Source organism: Cyclopterus lumpus, chromosome 12 (assembly GCF_009769545.1).
Source record: "Cyclopterus lumpus isolate fCycLum1 chromosome 12, fCycLum1.pri, whole genome shotgun sequence".
Lineage (NCBI taxonomy): Eukaryota > Metazoa > Chordata > Actinopteri > Perciformes > Cyclopteridae > Cyclopterus > Cyclopterus lumpus.
The window spans coordinates 4029911-4050440 of NC_046977.1; the positions used below are offsets into that span (position 1 = coordinate 4029911).

Here is a 20530-nt window from a genome sequence, read left to right on the forward strand (position 1 = left end):
ACAGGCGGAGAGGCTGGCTCTGTTGCTAGGAGACTGGAGAGGATATTTTCCAATCGGTCCCACCCAGACTCCGATTGGTCCGTCATCACCGGCCGCTGGTGTAACTGAGCGCAATTAGTCATGTTTCAGATGGATTTTTAAACTGTTAATTAAACTGTTCTTTATTTTTCTTCCGGTGCTTCAATAAGAAGCTTTTTATTTATTTATTATTATTGTGAAACGGTGTCCTTTCAGGAAAAAACCTAATTGCTCTTGGCTGTTTTCGTTTCGCTGTGACATTTATGAAAACTTTATGGACGGTGATCGCTCCAGCTTGTGACATTTTAAAATTCCCTTTATTTTTATTTTAAAAGCTGTGTGAATATGAAGGTTTTTCTACTTTTACTTTAAAAATAAAAAAACCTCCACAACAACAACAACAACAACAGCAGCAGCAGCAGCAGCGTCACGGATGAAAGAGCAACGAGGAGAAAAGAAGAGTGACAGCGTGTTCACCCCGTACGAAAAGGTCATAACTATGAAGCGTCGTCTTTCCACCAGCTTGTGGAGCTCTGCAGGTAACCGACGTGATGAAGTAATAACGTCCAGACTCGAGCAGCAGTTAAATGCTAAAAGATTTAGTTTCAGTAAAGATACTCAGTTACATTATGAGTTATTTTATGTTATGCATGTGGTTTTATCAGCATCAGGCACCCAAGTCATGGTGCTTTTAATTCAAAGGGATTGTGGATCTCTGGCATGAATTAGAAATGAAGCTGCCGGAACAACAACATGCTGACTCATACAAACTACTGCTAATATCATTTAATAAGAAGCTTGTGTTCTTGGTTATCTAATTTCAAGGATTCAAAGACGACCTACAACAAAATGCAGTTGTGACATGACAAAAAAATATGTTTTGTTCAGTTAAAGAATTCCCTGGACGGATTTTATGGCTGACATCTTAACGTTAAAATAAAAATCCATTGTTCATCAACTTTGCCTTCGCATCCTTGACGTAGACAAGCTCCGCCCCCTCTCGTTGAGTGTATTACATCACATGCTGTCAGTGCTCCAGTAATACTAATAATAAATTAGAAGCACAAGTATGAACATTCGCTGCAGTTAACAGCGTCGGTGAATACTTTCTATACTTTTAATGTGCATTCTTATCTGCTTTAAAAGCCACCGAGGGCTGAAATCTGACTGCAGATCTGTAGTTTGGGGCTACTTGTGTTGTGGAGCGTGCTCCCCTGCAGTCATCCCACTGAGCCCCCATTTGCATACAGGATCAGATTATCATTACATTATGTATTCCAAGGACAAGCCGGAGCGTGATGGATGATTGGTGCAGTCGAGTAATCTTCACCAAGGTGCTTTGTCCAGCCTCGTATTAACGTACAAATAAAACACAGTGATGATGCGCTGCTCTGCTGATCCAGGGTCAGGCCACAGATCCAATTAATATCTGAAATATCAGGTATTTTTTTTAGTGTAGATTGCTACATGTGTTTGTTCCTTTTTTATTTATCTATTAATTTATTAGTTTACTTATTTAATCAGGTGAGACCCCTCGGTCAACGATCTCTTTTACAAGAAAACAAATAATGATAATGATAATGAAGATTTGCAGCATAAATTTGTTTGTTCATACAAATAAAACTTTTCCTGAATAACTGAGCAAATATTTAAATGTGTGTACTATATGAGCTTTATTAGTACTTTGTGTATATTTACACACAGATGTTCATAAATCATATTTATGAGGAAAAAAAAAAAAAAGGTAAACAAAAAGGTAGGAAGGAGCCTACCAGGAGTTTTTCATGCAGTTGTTAGCAATAGAATAAATTAAAGTTATCCTTTTAGGGTCGCCTTTAAAAATGATGGATCATCTCGTGGATTCCTGACATCTGATATCCTGTGAAAAAAAACACCTCTGCCGTTCCCGTGATATATAATAAGTCGATGTGGCAGCAGGAGTGGAATAACACGTGCGATTTGAAGGCGATAACGTTCAGAAATGAGCTGCTTTCTGCTCCTCCGATCGTCATGGAAACCGTTTTGATGTGGTCCTCGTGAGGTCCAGAAGAACTGCCCGATGTGTGTGACAGGACGACGCTGCTCTTCAGAAACAATCGACTGAAAGCTCGCGAGTGGACATCGAGCTGAGAATCTGTGATTTGATATTCACGTCTTGATCAAAAGAAAACTCACGTCTGGCATCTGGAGATAATTCAGTAATTAAGAAGATTAGACGAGAAGAATACTTTATCCCCAGTGCAGAAGGACGGACATATATTAAGTAAATATATATATATTAAAAAAAAAGAAAAATATTTATATATATATATATATTATATGTTTCAAAATAAATTATTCCATCTACTGTGACAGTGTATACGCTAGAAAAATACATTATAAAATATATTGTATATAGTTGTCTGTAGTTCGAACCGCATTTCCATAATTTAACACACTACAAAAACTTTTTGTATGAACTTCCTGTCAAGAACAGCCCCCCCCACCCCCCCACCCTTTTGCACCAGACAGGAAGTGGGATAAGGAAAAGCTTAAAATTCCTAAATTATCTTGGCAGGAAGTAAAAGGAGCACTGAGAGCCATGACGACTTCCTGTTTGAGGGCATTGATCTGTGAGACAGAGCGACCGTTTTCACCCTCAGAACCAAACTCCAGATAAACATCTGCGTCCACTTCCTGCTGCTGGACCACGACAAGGATCTGGACAAGAGATCCACCTCAAAGGACTTCAAAATAAAAGTCCAGCATTTAAAACTCTACTTAAGTAAAAGTTGTTAGATTATCTGCAAAATGTACTTTTTAATCACATACTCATGACTTTTAAAAATTATATTAGTATAATTATAATGTATGATTACTATAGACTATTTGTGGCTTATTACATTACACCAAACAATTACTTTATGACTTTTTTGGAAGTACTATATATATATATATATATATATATATATATATATATATATATATATATATATATTTTATGACCTTTTTTTAAACATTAAATAATATTTTTTTTCTATGTAACTTTTTTTATGGTTATATATTTTGACTTATATAAACTAGCTTTACTATATTATTACTATAGGACTTTTTTTCTAAATACTTTACTATGGTTTAATAATATGACTAGGACTTACTTTACTGTGGCCTTTTGTTAACAATACTAAGCTATGACTTATTTTAATATTTGTATTTATGTAATGTTTTTTTTACATACTATACTTTAACCTTTTTATGCAATTTTATTACATTTTTTCTAAACCCTTTTTTTTTTTAGTTTTTTCCATCAACTTCTGGAATTCTCTGAGTTTATAAAATTAAAACACGCAAAGACTTAGTCCTCTGAAAAAAACAACGAATTTAATTAAAACAAAATGTTGATTCATTAACAAGTTTATAAAACAGTGATTTTTTTAGTTACATAAATAAATCGATCAGTGTATCAAATCTTAGTTTCAACTTCATGAGCATGTCCGACATGGTTGTACAATCATTTTAACTAACGTAATAAATAAAAATAAAAACAGGGGAGCAAGGTCCAAACAAAGAGCTAATAAACGAGAGACGACACTGAAAGAAACAGATGAAATTAAGCTTTTAAGCACAGAATACAGTTCAGCTAAAAACAATTAACCAAAAAAAAAACTACAAAAAAACGGGGCTGTAACCAAAGTTGTGTTGGCGTATGAGAAAAAGGTTTGGTAGTTCGAACTCCCATTTGGTTATTTTAAAGCATTAAGACAAGGCAAGAAAGAAGGCTGTTCTTGTGTGAGAGGAAATGGAAAAAGAGCGACGTTCGAGAGCGACGTTCGAGAGCGACGTTCGAGAGCGACGTTCAAGAGCGACGTTCGAGAGCGAAGTTCAAGAGCGACGTTCAAGAGCGACGTTCGAGAGCGACGTTCAAAAGCGACGTTCGAGAGCGACGTTCGAGAGCGACGTTCGAGAGCGACGTTCGAGAGCGAAGTTCGAGAGCGACGTTCGAGAGCGAAGTTCAAGAGCGACGTTCGAGAGCGACGTTCGAGAGCGACGTTCGAGAGCGACGTTCGAGAGCGACGTTCGAGAGCGACGTTCGAGAGCGACGTTCAAGAGCGACGTTCGAGAGCGACGTTCAAGAGCGACGTTCGAGTGTCAGAAGACATGAAACTCACTTGAATATCGCAGCTGTGCGTTTTTTCCTCCTCGACAGTCGTCTCTTTCTTTCTCTCGACTCCCACAATCCTCAATAGGGCGTCTCTGTTCGCGACGTCCACTTCCTGTCTTGAGTTTGTTTTTTCTACAGTCCGTCACGCGTTCGCAGAGCCAAACGTGTTCCTCTGTGTTCTCTGTCGTCAAGGCGACCGGTTTCAAAGTCCTTCTGATATGTGTTTTTTTTTTTTTTTTTTTTCTGGTTAAAAAAAAAAAAAAAAAAAAAAAAAAAGTACTGCAGCTTCAAGTATTGTGCCTCACATAGAATATTCTGTCATAAATTAGTTAACATATACATTTTTTTTTTTTCAATATTCAGACGTATACTTTCATATATACAGGACAATAAAATGTTTTTGTTCTCTCTTTTTTTTTTTTTGTCTTGCTTGCTTTCTTTCTTTCTTTCCTTCCTTCTTTTATTTTAGTTGAAATCCCTGAGAATGTATGTTGACAGTTTTTTTGTTTTTGTGTTCCCGCAACAGTAAATTAAAAACATATTGAATGTTTGAGACGAAAAAAACAAAACAATCAGCCTGAAGATGAAAAACTAAAAAAATAAAATAAAAATGAATTCTGGTTTGTGAGGAGTAGAAAAAAGAAAAACAAAAAAGAGTAAAGCTGGATCCTTTTAAAAAGAGGTACGTGTCACTTCAGATGGAGCTCCTCCATTTGGTTTAAAGCCGTTTGTCTCCTTTGAGGCTGTCGAACGTCTAGCTGAGGGAAGTAGGAGGTGCGTGGTGGACGTTTTAATCCACTGGACAGTATAATATACTCAGTGTAAAACTCTTACTCTCTCACTTTCATACATATATAAAGGGAAACACGCAAACTTAATGTTTTTTTTGTTTTTTTTTTTATACACATCGATATCAGCTGTTCCTTTTTATGGTTTTAACAGTGTTTTTCTTTTCTTTTCTTTTTTTTCTCTCCTTCAATTTCCAAAAACTTGTAATTCTTAGGAGAAAATGTACCCTAAAAAACACATTTCACATCTTTATTCCCGGGACGTCCAGTGAGTCTGGCGGGTCCTGCGACTCCCGATGGAAAAAAAAAAAGAAGAGGAAACATTCACGGTGAATTATTCCACTTCGGTCTCGGGGAGTCGTGCACGTTGTCGCCGTCGACCTTCGCGGCAAATCGTAGGAATAAGATTTGCACGAATGTTGTTTTTAGGAGGATTTTCACTTCAAGTCAGAAAGGATGTATTAAAACATGGTCGTCGGGTCAACCAAATCTTTCTCGAACGAGCATCATGAGTTTCTTCTTGCCCTTGTATATCTGTTTCAGGTTGTCTATGAACTGCGTGAACTGGACGTGCCCGTCGTGCGCCATCAGGAACGTCTCGCGGGCTTTGCTGAGGAACTCGATGAACTCGCTGTAGTGCCGCGGGCTGATGTGCGTCAGCCGGGAGTGCGTCGTGTTGATGTAGGCCCCGATCGTGGCGTCCAGCAGCTGCCTGAGCGGAGCCTTGTCCAGAGGCATCAGCTTCCCAGAGTTCCTGCGACTGTGCAGCGCCACCATGCCCGGCGTCGTCAGCGTGCACCGCCGCAATATGTCCGACAACACTGTGGCGCACTTCACGCTCTTCACCACCAGGGGGATGACCGACGCCAGTTCGTTTTTCCCCAGCGAGTGGCTGAGCGCGCACGCCCAGAGCACGTCGTTGATGGCCGGGTGCGTGTCTTGGTTGTAGCTGAGGTTCAGGTGAGTCATGGCTAACGTGGCTAATTTGTACGCCCGCATGGGGTAACCGCGGTGCTCCATGTAGCGCGCTATTGTAAACAGCTGGGTGTAGTTCATCCCCGTGGCGGCGGCGTCCAGTACAATCTGATAGGCTGTTTCGAAGGCAATGTGGTCCTTCTCGCAGAGCGTGAGAGCCGAGAGGGCGCAGTTCTGGGGGTCCTTCATGGCGCACTGCAGGGCCAAGGTGCGGGCCGAGTTGGCCAGGTTCTCCTGCTGGTGGCAGTCCAGATGCAGATGGACGATGGTGCTGTTGGACATCACGGTGCTGGCCACGACGCTGGTGGCTTCGGTGGGGGTGAAGAGGGTGAACCAGCTCTGCATGATGCTGTCCAGCGCGAACACACCTGGACAGAGAGGAAGAAAAATAATGTGAGTTTGAGATTCATATCTTACAGACGGAAAGCTTTTATGGTGTTCCCCAAGGTTCAATCATAGGGACTCTTCTTTTTCCATTTTATGTATAATAGGTCGTCAAAAGAAATCATAAGAAAAGTCATAGTATAGTAGGTCGAAATAAGTAATTAAGTCACTTTAAATAAGATTAATTTACAAATCTAAAATGTCCCCAAGTTCATCCTTTAAATTCTGCAGTCGAGACCAAATAAATGGCATTAAAATTCTCGACTTCCGTCATAAAAAACGCAGACGCTCCTCTTTGGACGTGCTCTTCTGTTTCGAGAATTCAGACAAAAAATAAACACGAGTCCTACGACGACCTTTTTACCTCGTAATTAAATACTCTATTTTCTAATTCTCCTACATCAGAAGGCCCCCGGGGCTGTGCAACACCAACTGGCACGTTATCAATGAGTCCATTTAAACTGCGCTTCACTGAAACAGGAACTCCTTGTCACTCCCCAACAGTCACAAGAAATCATCTGGGGAGTTTTTTTTTTTTCTTCCCCCTAAAGAGCTCCGTCCCTCTGGGCACAACTTCCTGTCCACTTCAGGGAAGTCCAAAGAGCTCCACTTAATCAGCCAGAAGCCCCACAATCTTCCATAATTACCACCATGCCAGTCATTCCAATCCTCCTAAATCCACTTTAAATAAACATATTTCCTGAGCAGCAAAACTTGGACACTTTCTCTGTGTTTTATTTATTTATTTCCTTGAAACAAAATTGAGTGGTGCAAACTTACAAGGTACTTGAGGACGATTTTGTGATACTTTTATTTCCAATTTACGCTACTTGTATACAGCTGCATGTGGTAGTTATTCTACTACGTTTTAACATTAAACATGATTTATACAATGTGTTATATGGTGGAAACATATATACAATTCTGCTACTTAAGTACCTAATCCTTAAGTATAATTGTACCAATTACTATTATATTTTTATGGCAAGCTATACTAGAACTTTCTTTTTTACATTTTTATAAATATATATATATATTTACTATTTTTATGACATGATTTCAAATAAATATGTTATATTTCTAATGTACTTGTATTATTAACATAACAATAAAATATACTTGTATTATGGTTTTATTTAAATAAGTCAGTCAGAATTGGTTCTACAAGTTCATTCTTCTTCTATTGTTTTCTTATTTGTTTTATGAAACATGACTCAGAGTATAGTAAGTAAGTAATAGATCTGAAGACTTCTTTCATCTTTGCTAAATTGGGTTGAATAGTTGTTTGTCTGCTCAGCTAAGTAGCTAACGTTGTTACCTCCAATGGCTTTTCGTTCAGAGCCAAACGACATTAAATGATCTAACAGTTATATAATTAGATCTAGAAAGGGACGGGCAGATTATTAATGTAAGGCGTCATATATCTGCCCCTTCTATAGTTAGCTCGTTATGTTAGAAGGAAAAGGCAGTGAGCTTGTCATTTATAACACCAGACTTTAGTGCTACAATGTAGTAGAAGGACTACATTGTTTACGAGAGAGGGCTTGTTGTTGTTTTCTGTGTGTAAACAAACTCACCGGCTTCAGTAGCACAAGTGACCAGCCATCGCACCATCTCTCTCCTCCGCCAGTTCAAGGTAGACAGCGTCATCCTCATCACCTGTAAGGTACCAGAGATTAGCTCTGAATCCGCTTGATGATATTAATTATGTCTTTTTGCGTGTGGTGTTTGTTGTTGTTGTTTACCTGAAGACCCAGCTCCAGGGAGACTTTGAGCAGCGTGATGTCCGGCAGGCTGTCCATGAGAGTGGCGATCTTGAAGGCGTCCTGGGCCAGTTTAAAGATGTGTGAAGAGGAGTGGATGTTCTTCTGGATGGACTCTAACACTGTTTCCAGTTTACGGGCGTCGCCTGGCAACAAACAAACAAACAAACAAAGTCATTTTCACTTTTCAGTCTCCGAGCCAAATTCATCTTCAGCTCTAACATTTTATTTTCTCTGCAGAAACCCTTGAACAGTTGTGGCGGTTGCCCACGGCGACCTAAAAACCCGCTGTGTGTGTGTACCTTTAGCAGCAGTGAGCATCGTGGAGGCCAGTTCACACTGTTGGGTCTCTATGTGGCTGAGGGTGAACCAGCGGGGGAGGCGGTTGGGCACCACGGACACGATGTGGTGAGGCCGAGACAAGTCGCCGGAGGGGGACGTGGACTCCAGGACCGGCAATCTGAGCACAGGAAATACAACTTTATTAGTTTGTTATTAGACGAACACACACACACACACACGGTCTGAGGAATATTTCACGGGGAAGTTGTCAGACGTTCCTTTTATAGAATCAAGTCTTCCTCAGGTGGCTGAGAAAAGCTTTAACACTGATTCCTGTGATATTCTCTTATAGCTGCTGTGAGACCTAAGCTTAAATAAATATATCGATTCACATATGATAAAAATCAAAAAAAGGGGGTTTAATTTATATATATATATACATACATATAAAGTTCCGTAACACCCGTGGCGGTCAGGGAGGAAACCGACAGCTTGTATTTATTATTCACACATTTCTATAAAACTGTTTTTTCAGTGGCGTTGAATAATTCAGTGAATATTCCAGTGAAGAAAAAAAGAAAAGGCGCTGTTGTCATTAAACAAGAGCCCAAAGAAAAGAGATGAAACCTGCCTCTGTGTCTCCGGATCCCTCACACACTGAAACCCAAAGACTGCGTAAAGTTAATAAAGGACTTTCTGAGAACGTCATGTGATCGGGGGCTCGACGAATCAGGGAAGGACACGTCAGGGGATCGTCGTTTTTACCAAACTTAACCTTAACCGTGGGAGTTTTCAAACGTATCCTCTAAAAGATGTGCGTCTCATAAATGGAAACGCAGGTCCTGGCTGCTTTAAAAAAAAAAAAAAAAAAAGAATTAGAAGAAGGGAGGAAGCGTTTCTACTCACCGCATGGCCCTCAGTGCAATTTTGTACGCCAGCTCGGCGTCATGAGGTAGCAGGGAGGTGAAGAGATACTTGGCAAACGTGTGCATGGGGACGCTCTCCCTGTAGAGTAACTCCCCCAGACCGCTGTAAGGACCAGCTGGAGGAGACAAGGACACGGTATACAGTTAAGACGGTGACCTTGAGGTCGTTTCCCAGGCCGATGTGTCGACATGTTGGATTTTAAAAACACCGACGGGGGTGATCGGAAACAGTTGTGACTCAGTGTGAGCATCAGGATGACGATCGCTTTGTTTTACCACCACAAACGTTCGGAGACGTCCTGAAACGTGCACGAAGAAAAATTACAAAGAATGAGCTTGAAGGTCGACGGCTTCTGAGAAAAAAGTATTTAAAGACGGATCCGCCTTTTAGTTCTCTGCACATTTTGTTTTTTTAAATTACATTTCTTTTCTTCAAGATAACTCTATTACAGATCATTTGATCTCAAAAGATGTTAATATTTTGAAAAAAGGATAAGACTGGTGTTCTTTTTTCTTTTTTTTATGCATTACTCTGAGATAAAGTATCATTTATTAATACAAATTTAGAAAATGTGGCATACAATGAAGCATCACAGGTTCAAAGGAGCAGTCTGGTGTTCATTTATATTTGTTGTTGTTTTTTTTGTCAACAAATCCTATTTTAAAAAACAAATGTGTTATTCCGTCTTTTGTTGTGCGTCTCATCTCCAATAAAAGGAAAAGTTGCATTTTTAAAAAAAAAAGTATAATCTCCTAAAAACAGCTGCTCTCTTTTTATTAAAAACAAACCGGAGGAAGTAGAACAAAAATGTGTTGGGGACTATTTTCAGCGGCGGATGAATCCACATCTGGTGCTTTAGAGTATTAGTACCACGTGTGTGTGTGTGTATGTGTGTGATTGGGTCATAATAAACTACGGTGAGCCGCGTTGGTGTTTTAATGGAGAGGAGGAACAGATATCAGATTATTGATACTTTGAGATAATACACACTTCCTGTGTGCCTTTAAAGAGTCACAATCTAAACCCACTAATGATTGAGCCGCTCAATCATTAGTGGGTTTAGATTGTGACGAGGGCCTTGAACCACGATGAGTCAACACACACACACACACACACACACACACACACACACACACTCTAGTGAATACAGAAGTACAAAGTGTAAAAGCACACCGAGTTGACACAGCAGACCATAAAAGCACAAAGAGCTGCTTGTGGTTCAGGGTTTGTGAACATAAGGTTTGTCGCTCGGAAACATTTAAAGGAATAGTTTGACATTTTGGGAAATGCAATTAGAGGCAGGTAGTTAAGATGATAAAACTCTGTAGACCTCATGTCTGAAGTCAGTGGACAGCTAGCTTAGCTTAGCATTAAGACAGTTAGCATAGCTCCGTCCAAAAGGTAATAAAATCGGCCTCCCAGCACCTCTAAAGCTCACAAAAGAACTAAGATAACTATTAACTAGTTATCAGGATGATGTATTTATTAATGTTTTACTAGGGATTCATTCATTCACAAAGATGGCGTTTAGTTTAGTTTCTTTTCTAAAAGAAATTATAACAATAAAGTTAACCATAGGATTGAGTTTTAAATTCTCTAATTTATATATATAAAGTTTTAATGGCCAAGTATGTGAACACAAAAGGACTCAGAGAAATAGACAATAAGCTAAAAACAAGGACAACAAAGTTAAAAGGTTAAAATTGAAATACTATGAACAGATATAAATTAAAAAAAACAACAACAATAAGTTGTAGTCAGTAAAACAATATGTTTAGTCCGTGAGAGATTAGTCGTCGTGCTAAACTGAGATTAGCATCTCCGGTTAGCTTCGTGTTGGTATCGATCTTCTAATTTAACTCTCAGGAACAAAGTGAATAAAGCGCATTTCCCAAAAAAGCCAAAGTATAATCCTTTAAATGTTAACGGTCTGCTAACACGCTGAAGATGCTGAGTGAGAACATTTAGCTCACGTGTGCAGCCTCAGAGCGGCTAACATGAGTCTTAGCCTCCACAATAAGAGTTGCAACCCTTCTTAACCGACTCTTATTTACAAAATGTCCAGAAAAAGTGGGAAAAAAAACTCTCCCGTAAAATGTTCAGATGTGTTTTTCTGTCGGACCAACGAGTGCAAAACCAAAATACATTTAATTGAATATGCTGAGACAAAATATATAAAAGCAGCTCCAAAATACTTTTTTAAAAAACAACACTTTTCTGCTTCCTCACCCTCGAGCAGGAAAGCGGCTTGTTTCCTGAAGATCTTCACCAGCGCGTCGCCCAAGTTGACCTCTTGAAGCTTGGCCAACAGCTGCTCTTCGTTGCGACACACTTTCTCCTGAGCGTACAGGCCGTCCGGCATCACCCTCTGCTGCCCTAAGCCAATCAGAGCCGTCTCCACGGCCAGCGACATAAACGACTCTCCTTCCTCCAGGAAACGCTCCACCGGCAAAACAGGATGCGCCGTCCTCCGACCCGAACCCGGCGAGCCTGAGGGGGGGGGGGAGGGCAGGGTGAGAGATGACTTAGAAGGGGGGGGGAGGAGGAGGAGTAAAGACGCTCCCTGTGGGCTGAGCCGAGTATTGATGAAGATATTGATCCATTTGTTCGTTCTGGTGTTCCTCTTCAGAGAGAGTGAATCCTCCTTAGGACGTGAATCATGTGTTTTAATGGCTTCATGATGTTTTGGTAGACGTTGCAGTTCCTCCCAGGAGGGGTAACAGTCCCCAGTGAATACACACACACACACTTATATGCTAGAAGTCCTAATTGAAAACTTTCACAACTTTTCTACATGCAGCGGCTTCATGAGTTCACCACATTTTAGAAGAGAAACCAACCAGAACAACAAACGGTACTCTCTGGCCGCAGTTTGTTGAAATACGTCTGCCCCCTCCCCCTCCATCACCCCCTCCCCGCTGCATAATTAATGCATTTTAATTGGAGTGTTTTTCCTGCTGCATTTCTTATTCATGAGCTGTTATTGGAGGATGACTGCGGGCCAATCTGCACTTCTGGTTCTTCGCCGCTGATTGCAACCCGAAGGCCTGCAGCTCCGACAGGAAGACGCAATCACGGCAGTCGGGGAAATGTGTGCGTTTGGGTACTGTGTCGAAGTTCCTCTGCTACTTTACACTAAATCAGTGGTTCTCAACCTGGTGACCTCTTCTAATTAAAACAATTGTAATCAGGGTCTAGTTTGGGCTCCTCAGAAAGAAGATGCAGATTACAGATAAATTTGAAAAACTTCTCTCCTAGTTTGGTTCATTTGGCGACCCTTTAGTGGGACCCGACCCTTATGTTGGGAACATAAAAGTAACGTCATGAAGCTTTTAATCCTAACTAGTAATGGAGTACTCTCACATCTCACACTTCTTCCCGTGTGTGTACCTGAGAAGTCGAGCAGAGCTGCGGCGCCGTCCTCGCCGCCCCGCCCCGTCTCCATCAGGGTGCTGAACAGGGTGCCGATGGGGTCCAGAGGGTGGCCCACCCAGCCCTCCAGGTTGGTCACTGACGTTATGCCTTTATGGAGCAGCTCTGTAATAGTGCAAACACAAACTATTGATTGTATATTTATACTCATTGCTTGGGCTTTTTGTGCCAAAGTTAACCAAATTGAATTTAAAACCCGTTTCACTGTCATTCTGGTCAAAGAACGATGAATTATTTATTAAGTACAAACATTTATTGACATTTTTTAAATCGTATTTTTGTCAGGACCTCCGAGCTGTAAATAACAATAATATTTCTGGTAATATAATTAGCAGATTAACATAATCTGGACCCAGATAAGTGGCGGAAAATTGATGGCTAGATAAACCAATTAAAAGATAATTATATTTAATTAATTCCTCCAGAGTCGACAAAACACACACACACAAAAAAAGTTATAACTAATGTTTCTTGACAGGCAAGAAGACTTTTTTTAAAATAATGTGGAGATTTCAATGCTTTGTAAAACTTTGCAGGACGTTAATATGAAGTCAATCAATCATACACAAACGACCAATGAAGGTGTAACATTATATGTGTAGTATTGTAAAGCAAGTCTGCAATATCTCTTTATCAATATACACATCGATATTTATTTGTTATTTTCCGTCGTCTTTGTTTCATCTTTCGAGGCACATTCCTGAAATAAATACCTTTATTTGCCTTTATTATTTTATGTTAATTTCAGCTCCGACTGTATTTTGTAAAACAATTCGTGGTTTAACTAGACTCATTTTTTAATAAGCCGCTAAATGTTTTATGAGAAATAAAATGCATAAACATACCAGCTGCATGAGAAAGGAGCCTCGTTTAAAAATGGTGAAAAACGCGACACTGAAGTGGAAAACTGACCTTTTTTGTGCGTGCGGAAGAACTCCATCTGTTTCTGCTGTTGCCGCCGCAGCGTGTTGACGATGGCGATGGCGAGCCGGAGCGCTTCCTTCGGGTAACCGTGAGATCTCAGCGCGTCCACTCGGGCGCACGCCGTCGGGACGTGCTCTGAAGAAGAAGAAGAAAAGATATGTCGTCAGTCCACCTCCATTTCCTTCCGTATTAATTAAACTCCCCTCTCGCATGTGCCTGGCTCTCTCTTACCGTGCCACAGGGGCCACCCTCGGCCGTCGAAGAGGGAGCTGCTGAGGTTGTCGTGGTAACAGTAGTTGGCGTAGTGGTCCTCGGTGATTATGTGCTGCAGGTGGGGGTCCTGCCAGTGCAGGTCGCAGGCCTCGATCGCTCGCGTGAACACCGTCCGGTGAGGCCGAGTGAGGGAATCTGAGAGAAAAGACAACGCGTCAGTTTAGGTGAAAGGGACAGGTGCATGCTGGGATGTTAGTCACTGTAGATTGATTTGCAGCAGTGACATTTAAGAACTCAAAAACACTTAAAACTGCTGCAATCAAAATCCACTCAGAAATCCCCCCCCCGAAAAAAAAAACATTTCTTCAAGTCATCATGTTTTTAAGATTTCTTCAGTATCAGCTCTGCAAACAGGAACTGCTGATGGCTCATTCGGCATATTTATTTTAATTATGCCACAATGTAAAGCGCTCAAATTGTAACTCACTGTAGCTCTGAAATTGTAAAAAGAAAGAAATATAACATCTAAATAGTGTCATCAATAGATATATTGAGTCAGACTGCTGCAGCAGGATCAAAACAAACGTTGTCTTCTCATTCCAAACGTCGGTATTAACACCCGACAAAATCGTTCGTCTGTATTTTCTACGATTTGGTGGAGAGAAAGAAAGAAAAAAAAGCTGCAGGACCTCAACTGTGTTATTAGGCTCATTCTATTAGCCACAGTAAAAGGGTAATAAGGCTTGCAGGCACAGAGATTGAAGGCGGGAGACTTGATTAAAAGAGAAGGGAGGGGGGGGGGGAGACAGAAGACTTAACAGTGTTAATACAGATGAGGAGATGATGCTGCAGGAGAGAAGAGAACGAAACCTTCAGATGTAACGCAGGATAGGATTTGGGGATATATTTTTAAAACAGAAAGGAGGGGGGGGGGGGGGGGGGGGGGGGGGGAGAGGACGTCTCCTCTCCGGGTGTCATCTCACCTGGGTTGCCTGGAGGGCCCTGGGGCAGAGCGTTGGTCAGATTGGTCAGCTCGCTGCCATGGTTACCGTCCTCCAAGGGGCAGACGTCCACGCTGTTCCACCTGCGAAGCTGTCGAAGCCAGAATCCCTTCTGCTCGGGTTTATAGTGGGGGTTCAGCACAATGCACATCCACAGGGCTCCTGCACACACACACATTAACATCAGGAGATATAACACACACACGCACACAGCTATCTTATCCTGCAGAAACACACTGCTCGTAATCGTTAGTAAACTATATATTAAACGCACGACAAGATGAGTCACTCCGCGTCATTCTCACCTCTTCGAAACAGTAAAGTAGAGCTGAATAATCCAACATTTAATTAATAAAGCACTAATTTGTGCGGCTTCCGTTATCGTTTTGGTGCGTTTGTCGGTAAAAAAGTGAAACATGTCCATCACAGTTTCCTTGTTCGGTTTAAACGGGCAAAATATATTCAGATTACGATGCCGCGAGTCAACAAAAAAAACATAAAATTCTCCCGTTTTCAAAAGCTGGAACCATCAAAATGTTTGAAATGGACAAAACAGTCCACTCATCGGTTTGTTGACTAATTGAAGTTCTGCTAATTGAGAAGAATACTAAATACTATTTAGTATTCTTCTCATTCACAGGAAAGAAAAGAAGGTTATTTGGCAGTTTATCAAAACGATAACAAAAAGTACTTTAAGGATTTAAAAATAAAAAATAAAACCAGTTACTATTGAGATTGCTAGAAAATATTTTTAAGGGTTAATAATACCCAACAAAAGGTGGTTAGACATGGTTTAGAAAATAAAGAAAGTCCAATGCGACGTCTTATTTTTAATTTATTTCTGCTTCATAGAAATCACTGAAACAATAAATCAAAGTGTGCAAACACGAGCGGAGATCGTCTGCATTGTTGTCTAAAGACACGAAGACACTGGGTACAGGCTGGAAAGAGGACGAAGATCCGGGAACAATGGACACGTTAAAAAAGGGATGAATAGCAGATGAAAGATGACAAAATGAAAGGAAAGGAAGTGAAGTGAGAAAAGAAAATGAGGGAGGAGAGGGGAGGAGGTAAGTGAATGCAGGAGGGAGGCTGAGGATGGGGGAAGGGGACAGGAGAGGAGAGAGGCTTTATCCTCCGTCTCTTTGTTAGGGCTGCTTCAAGGACAACAACGACCGGGGAAAACAGAGCGCCGCCGCGAAAATGATGTCAGACGGGGAGAGTGACGAAATGCAAAGCAAGAATCTACAACATGGGGTGGGGGGGTGAGGGGGTGAGGGGGTGGGGGGGTGGGGGGGGGGCAACCTGCCGTCTTTTACATGTTGCATCACAGCTTTGGTTGATTTCCATCACAAGCAAATGAGCTAAAGTCGATCGAATCAGCTGTTTTATTATCTTGAAGGTGTTTTCCGCACAGTTCAGAACATTTTATGTTATATATATATATATATATATATATATATACACACATATATTATATTTACTGAATATTTATGCCACAAAGATCCAAGGTTAACTATTTCCCCCGGTTCAAGGTGACGTCTTTAAATGTTTTGTTTTGTCCGGCCAACAGCAACAAATCTTCACATTGGAAAAACATATTATCCAGAATTCTCATTTTTACTTAATTAGCGTGATTAAAAGGACTCAACAAAATATATAACATAGGTCTTGTCGTTTTCAGACATTTTATTATTATTTATTTATTACCTTTATTTTCCAAGTCGTAAAAATGTTCGATTGTAGACATTTAAATGAAAAAAAATGTACATATTAAACTGGTTGAAGCCAAACAATATCGTGTGAGTGTGTGAAGCGTGTGTGTGTGTGTGTGTGTGTGTGTGCGTTACCTAGTTCATCCCACAGCTGCCTGTACTTGTCAGTCATGGTGGTTCCCTGTTGCCTCCACAGCGCCAGTCTGGGGTCGCCCATGAACTGCTCTGTGATCAGCGTCAACATGCGAGCTCCGTTGGAGTCCCTCATCTTCAGCATCTCCCTCACCTGCAGAGACGTCGGGGTGCATTGTGGGTAAGCGTTGCCTTTGAGCGTGACGTGTGCGTGTGCGCATGTGTGTCCGTTACCTTGCTGAACAGTAAGTTGAGCTGCTTCCCCGAGCCGTGGTACCCGCCCTGGGAGAGGAAGAGCTTGACCTGTTCCTGAACCTGCTCCTCGTCCAGATGCCAGCAGTTGTCATCGTCCACGCTGGCGCCGGCCGTCGGGTCTGGAGCTCCTGCTCCGAAACAAAGGAAACCAGTCAGCAAGACGTTAACACTCAGTCAGTTATTAGGTCGCTTCTTCCAGCGGTGGAAGGAGTCGGCCGATCTTTTGACTTGTGTAAAAGTAGAAATGTACCAAATCATGGACGACAGCCCATTTCAGTCTAATATTACTTTATTGGATTGTAATTATTATTGATGCATTAATGTGTTCATCACCTAAAATATAATTGTATTATATTTCTAATATAATACTTAATCTTTAAAAAGGACTCAAACCAATTTATTGAGTATCAAAACAGTTGCATTCAATTGAAGAGTTGACAATAACACAAACTATGCTACAGTAAACAACAACATAGCACAACATACAGAATGAATATGGAAGCAGAACTGTTTACATATTTATTATTATTTGAGGGATTTGAGTGTTTCTTAATGTTTCTCTGTGCACAACATAGCAACACAGAAGAGTCACCTCAAACTTTCCACACGTGTGTGTGTGTGCGCATGTGCAAGGTGTGTGTGTGTGCTCCCTCCTGTTCTCCCTGAGCAGCTTGCTCCCCCCCCCCCCCCCCCCCACCCCGAGGACGTCCGCCTCCAGCTGGACTTCCACCGGAGCGAGACGGAGGAAATCTAAACACAACTACCTGCTTTTTGAATCCCAAATAACCGCCGTTATTCACTCCGCTCACCGTGAACTTGGTTGATCTCCGAGTTCTGCGACAGAATCTCGTCGGCCAGCTTCTGCGCCGTCGGCAGCACCTCGGTGTGATGCACCGTGATCAGGTACTGGACGAACTTCTGCAGCTGGTCCCTGTTCATTTGGAAAAGAGTCTCCGAGATGGGCAGCCGCAACTTGACCTGCTCGGGCTTCCGTACCCGGTACAGCGAGAGTGCCACCACGTGGGCGCAGTAGAAGATGTCCTTGTTGCCGCAGCTGCACGTTACCGCGGTGATCTTGCAGCGGTCGAAGCTGACGCTGACGTTGCAGACCAGCTCGGGCTCCGAGGACGTGGCCGGTTCCCTCACTGTGCCGCTGAGGTGGAACCCTGCAGAGGAACGGAGGATACATTCACCGTCAATCATCTGAAGCTAAGGAGTAAGTTCCTAAATGTTGGAGTTGGCTTTTTATGAAGATGTGGCTGAATTTGTTGTCAATATTTCACTTATTTATGTATTTGTTGTCCGTCAGGGACAATGCACATTTATCAATATCACAATAAATGGGCCATTAATAGCCAATAGGGTCATTTTATATCGTTGTCCCTCATAATGTTAAATTAATATTAAATTGGTCAAAAAAAAGGAGAAAGCTAAATATGACCAGCTGACCAGGATGAAAAGCTTAGAGGAGCATAAAAAGACAGCAAAGGAAATCAATACAAAACAATCTCAAAAGAGCACAATCTCTCAAAACTCGACAACATAAAATCATACGACGTGAAACCAGAAGCCTCACAAATGGAAAGCCGAGCAAACAAGAGCGAGCGAGCGAGCATGCAGCGCTCTCTCTCTCTCTCTCTCTCTCTCTGTTTTTGGTCTCCACCAACTCCAGAGGGAAATATCTGTCTCTTTAGCCGCTGAATGCTCAGCTCTGTTCAACCAGCTGTTCTCTAACTGCGGCTGTCGGCCTTCTCGGTGCTGGACAGGAAGCGTGCAGTGGATTCTTTTACGCTACGAGAGCTGAGACCCGAAACCCCAAACAAGGAAGGCGCTAAAAAGCTCCGTAAAAGCTCTCCGTCTACAAACACAAAGTCATGTGATCCATTGCGAATGTAATAAAAATATTGCTTTAAAAAAAAAAAAAGGTTTAGCTTCTAGGATTTGCCTCGTGAGGGTGTAGGAACACTTTGAGCTTATCCAGAGGTTTGGTTTGTCCCGTCTGGGCTTCTGTAGAAACACGACAAGGACCTGCTCCATTTTCAGATGAAAAATAAACATACTTTACAAGAGATCATACTGTTCCTTTAAAATGGCAAAATAAAAATACTACTTTTCTACCTTTGCATCCGATACTCGCCGTTAACGCGGCTCAACCGGACTTATATCTGGTGAAAGAAGCAAAAGAAGCCGAGAGAGATGAAGAGAAAGACAGAGGAGTGAAAGGACGGGGAGGAGGAGAGTGTAGAGCTCCACCAAATACTCTCATTTCCTTTTTAATTTCCCTTCCACGCCACCTCCAGTGCTTTCCTCAACCCACTCGCCCCCTCAGGACTAAATGGGTCATTTCAAGGCAGAGAGAGAGAGAGAGAAAGAAAAAGCCTTTGTACATTGAACCCCTCGCAAGCCGAAACCTATAGGTCTCCGTGCGAGTTTGGAGGAATGTAAACAAAGATTTCAGTGTGGATTTGACCTTAAACCTGCTTCTTGAAACTCAGGTATCCAAATGTGACACGAAGATAAACGAAGAGGCTTTTTGATTTCTTTAAAAAGAGGATGATTAACTTTTCATTTTGAACAGAAACCTGTGAACAACTTAAGCTACAGTGTCGTGTCAAACCAGAAGAGATGGAGCAGAACTGTGGGAGAGAAATACTTCTGTAGTGACACGATGTACACACTCCCGAGTGTGTAGAAGTGTGTATCTGGCTTGGTTGGTGGGTTAGCAGATACCAGATGCGTCAGAAGCAAAACTTCTAAACTGTGGGAGTTTATCATCCGTGCACGCACATTTATAGAGCGCGAATGTCTGTTTTGGTTCCACTGAAGGGAGCATGTGGCTCTTTACAACACTCGAACATACGAGACAGTTGCTCCGATTAAAAACTTGAGTATTTTAAAAAGATAAACAATGTTCTTTGTTGTCAGCCGGTGCAGCAAGACGTACTTCTGTTACATCACGCTGTCGGATGACACATTATTGGATGTTTGAACCAAAGACAATGGAAAAAGCTCCCTCAGATATCATACCGTCTGCGGGGGAGTTTAAATCATCTGGAAGCTGGTGCACATTCACACAACATCTTCTTGGATATGGTGATTTGCTTAAAAGCAGAGTTAAGATCATTTCTAAAATAGAAATAGTATGAATTGTTGTTCTTGCAATGCTTTTGTTCAGATTAACCCTTTGAACTCTGCAACATAAATAATTGTCCAGTGCCTACATTGGAATTGTTGTCATTTCTTGGAGTATCTTAACATCTTTAAAACCTGTACAAACTCAGCTGTGAAATTGTGTAATAAATATGAATAAAGAATAATGTATCTGAAAGTAGAAACGTGATAAAATATTTCTCATCATGTCATTTGAAATAAGTACATTTAAAAAAAAAAAATTGACATCTGGTAATTTTTATATAAGCTAAGCTAAGCTAACCACTGGCTGCATCAAGAAAAGTGGTTCAATGCATTTATTTCTTTAATATTATTGGTTAATGTTACAGTTTCTGGTTGGAAATAAGTTCAGTTGGGGAGTTAAAAGAGCCTAAAAACTGGGGAAACAATGGAATAAAAAAATAAAAAA

The 20530-nt window shown here is 41.3% G+C and overlaps 1 protein-coding gene across 3 annotated transcripts in view; it reads right to left on the minus strand.

Moving 5' to 3' along the window:
* Nucleotides 1-4382: 4382 nt before the first annotated feature.
* The window catches only part of zswim6 (zinc finger, SWIM-type containing 6), a 34404-nt gene continuing 18256 nt past the window's right edge, over nt 4383-20530 (minus strand). For 2 of the 3 annotated variants that reach the window (XM_034547586.1, XM_034547588.1), the window contains exons 2-14: nt 17760-18116; nt 16930-17078; nt 16699-16849; nt 14831-15010; nt 13866-14042; nt 13623-13769; nt 12669-12815; nt 11508-11768; nt 9258-9393; nt 8372-8529; nt 8052-8215; nt 7884-7965; nt 4383-6290 (exon numbers count right to left, since the gene is read on the minus strand). In XM_034547586.1, coding sequence (XP_034403477.1) covers nt 5428-6290; nt 7884-7965; nt 8052-8215; nt 8372-8529; nt 9258-9393; nt 11508-11768; nt 12669-12815; nt 13623-13769; nt 13866-14042; nt 14831-15010; nt 16699-16849; nt 16930-17078; nt 17760-18116 — 2972 coding nt within the window. In that variant the 3' untranslated portion in view covers nt 4383-5427. Of the gene's footprint in view, nt 6291-7883; nt 7966-8051; nt 8216-8371; nt 8530-9257; nt 9394-11507; nt 11769-12668; nt 12816-13622; nt 13770-13865; nt 14043-14830; nt 15011-16698; nt 16850-16929; nt 17079-17759; nt 18117-19068; nt 19140-20530 lie in introns of those variants that run through there. The other variant, XM_034547587.1, reaches the window with a different exon arrangement.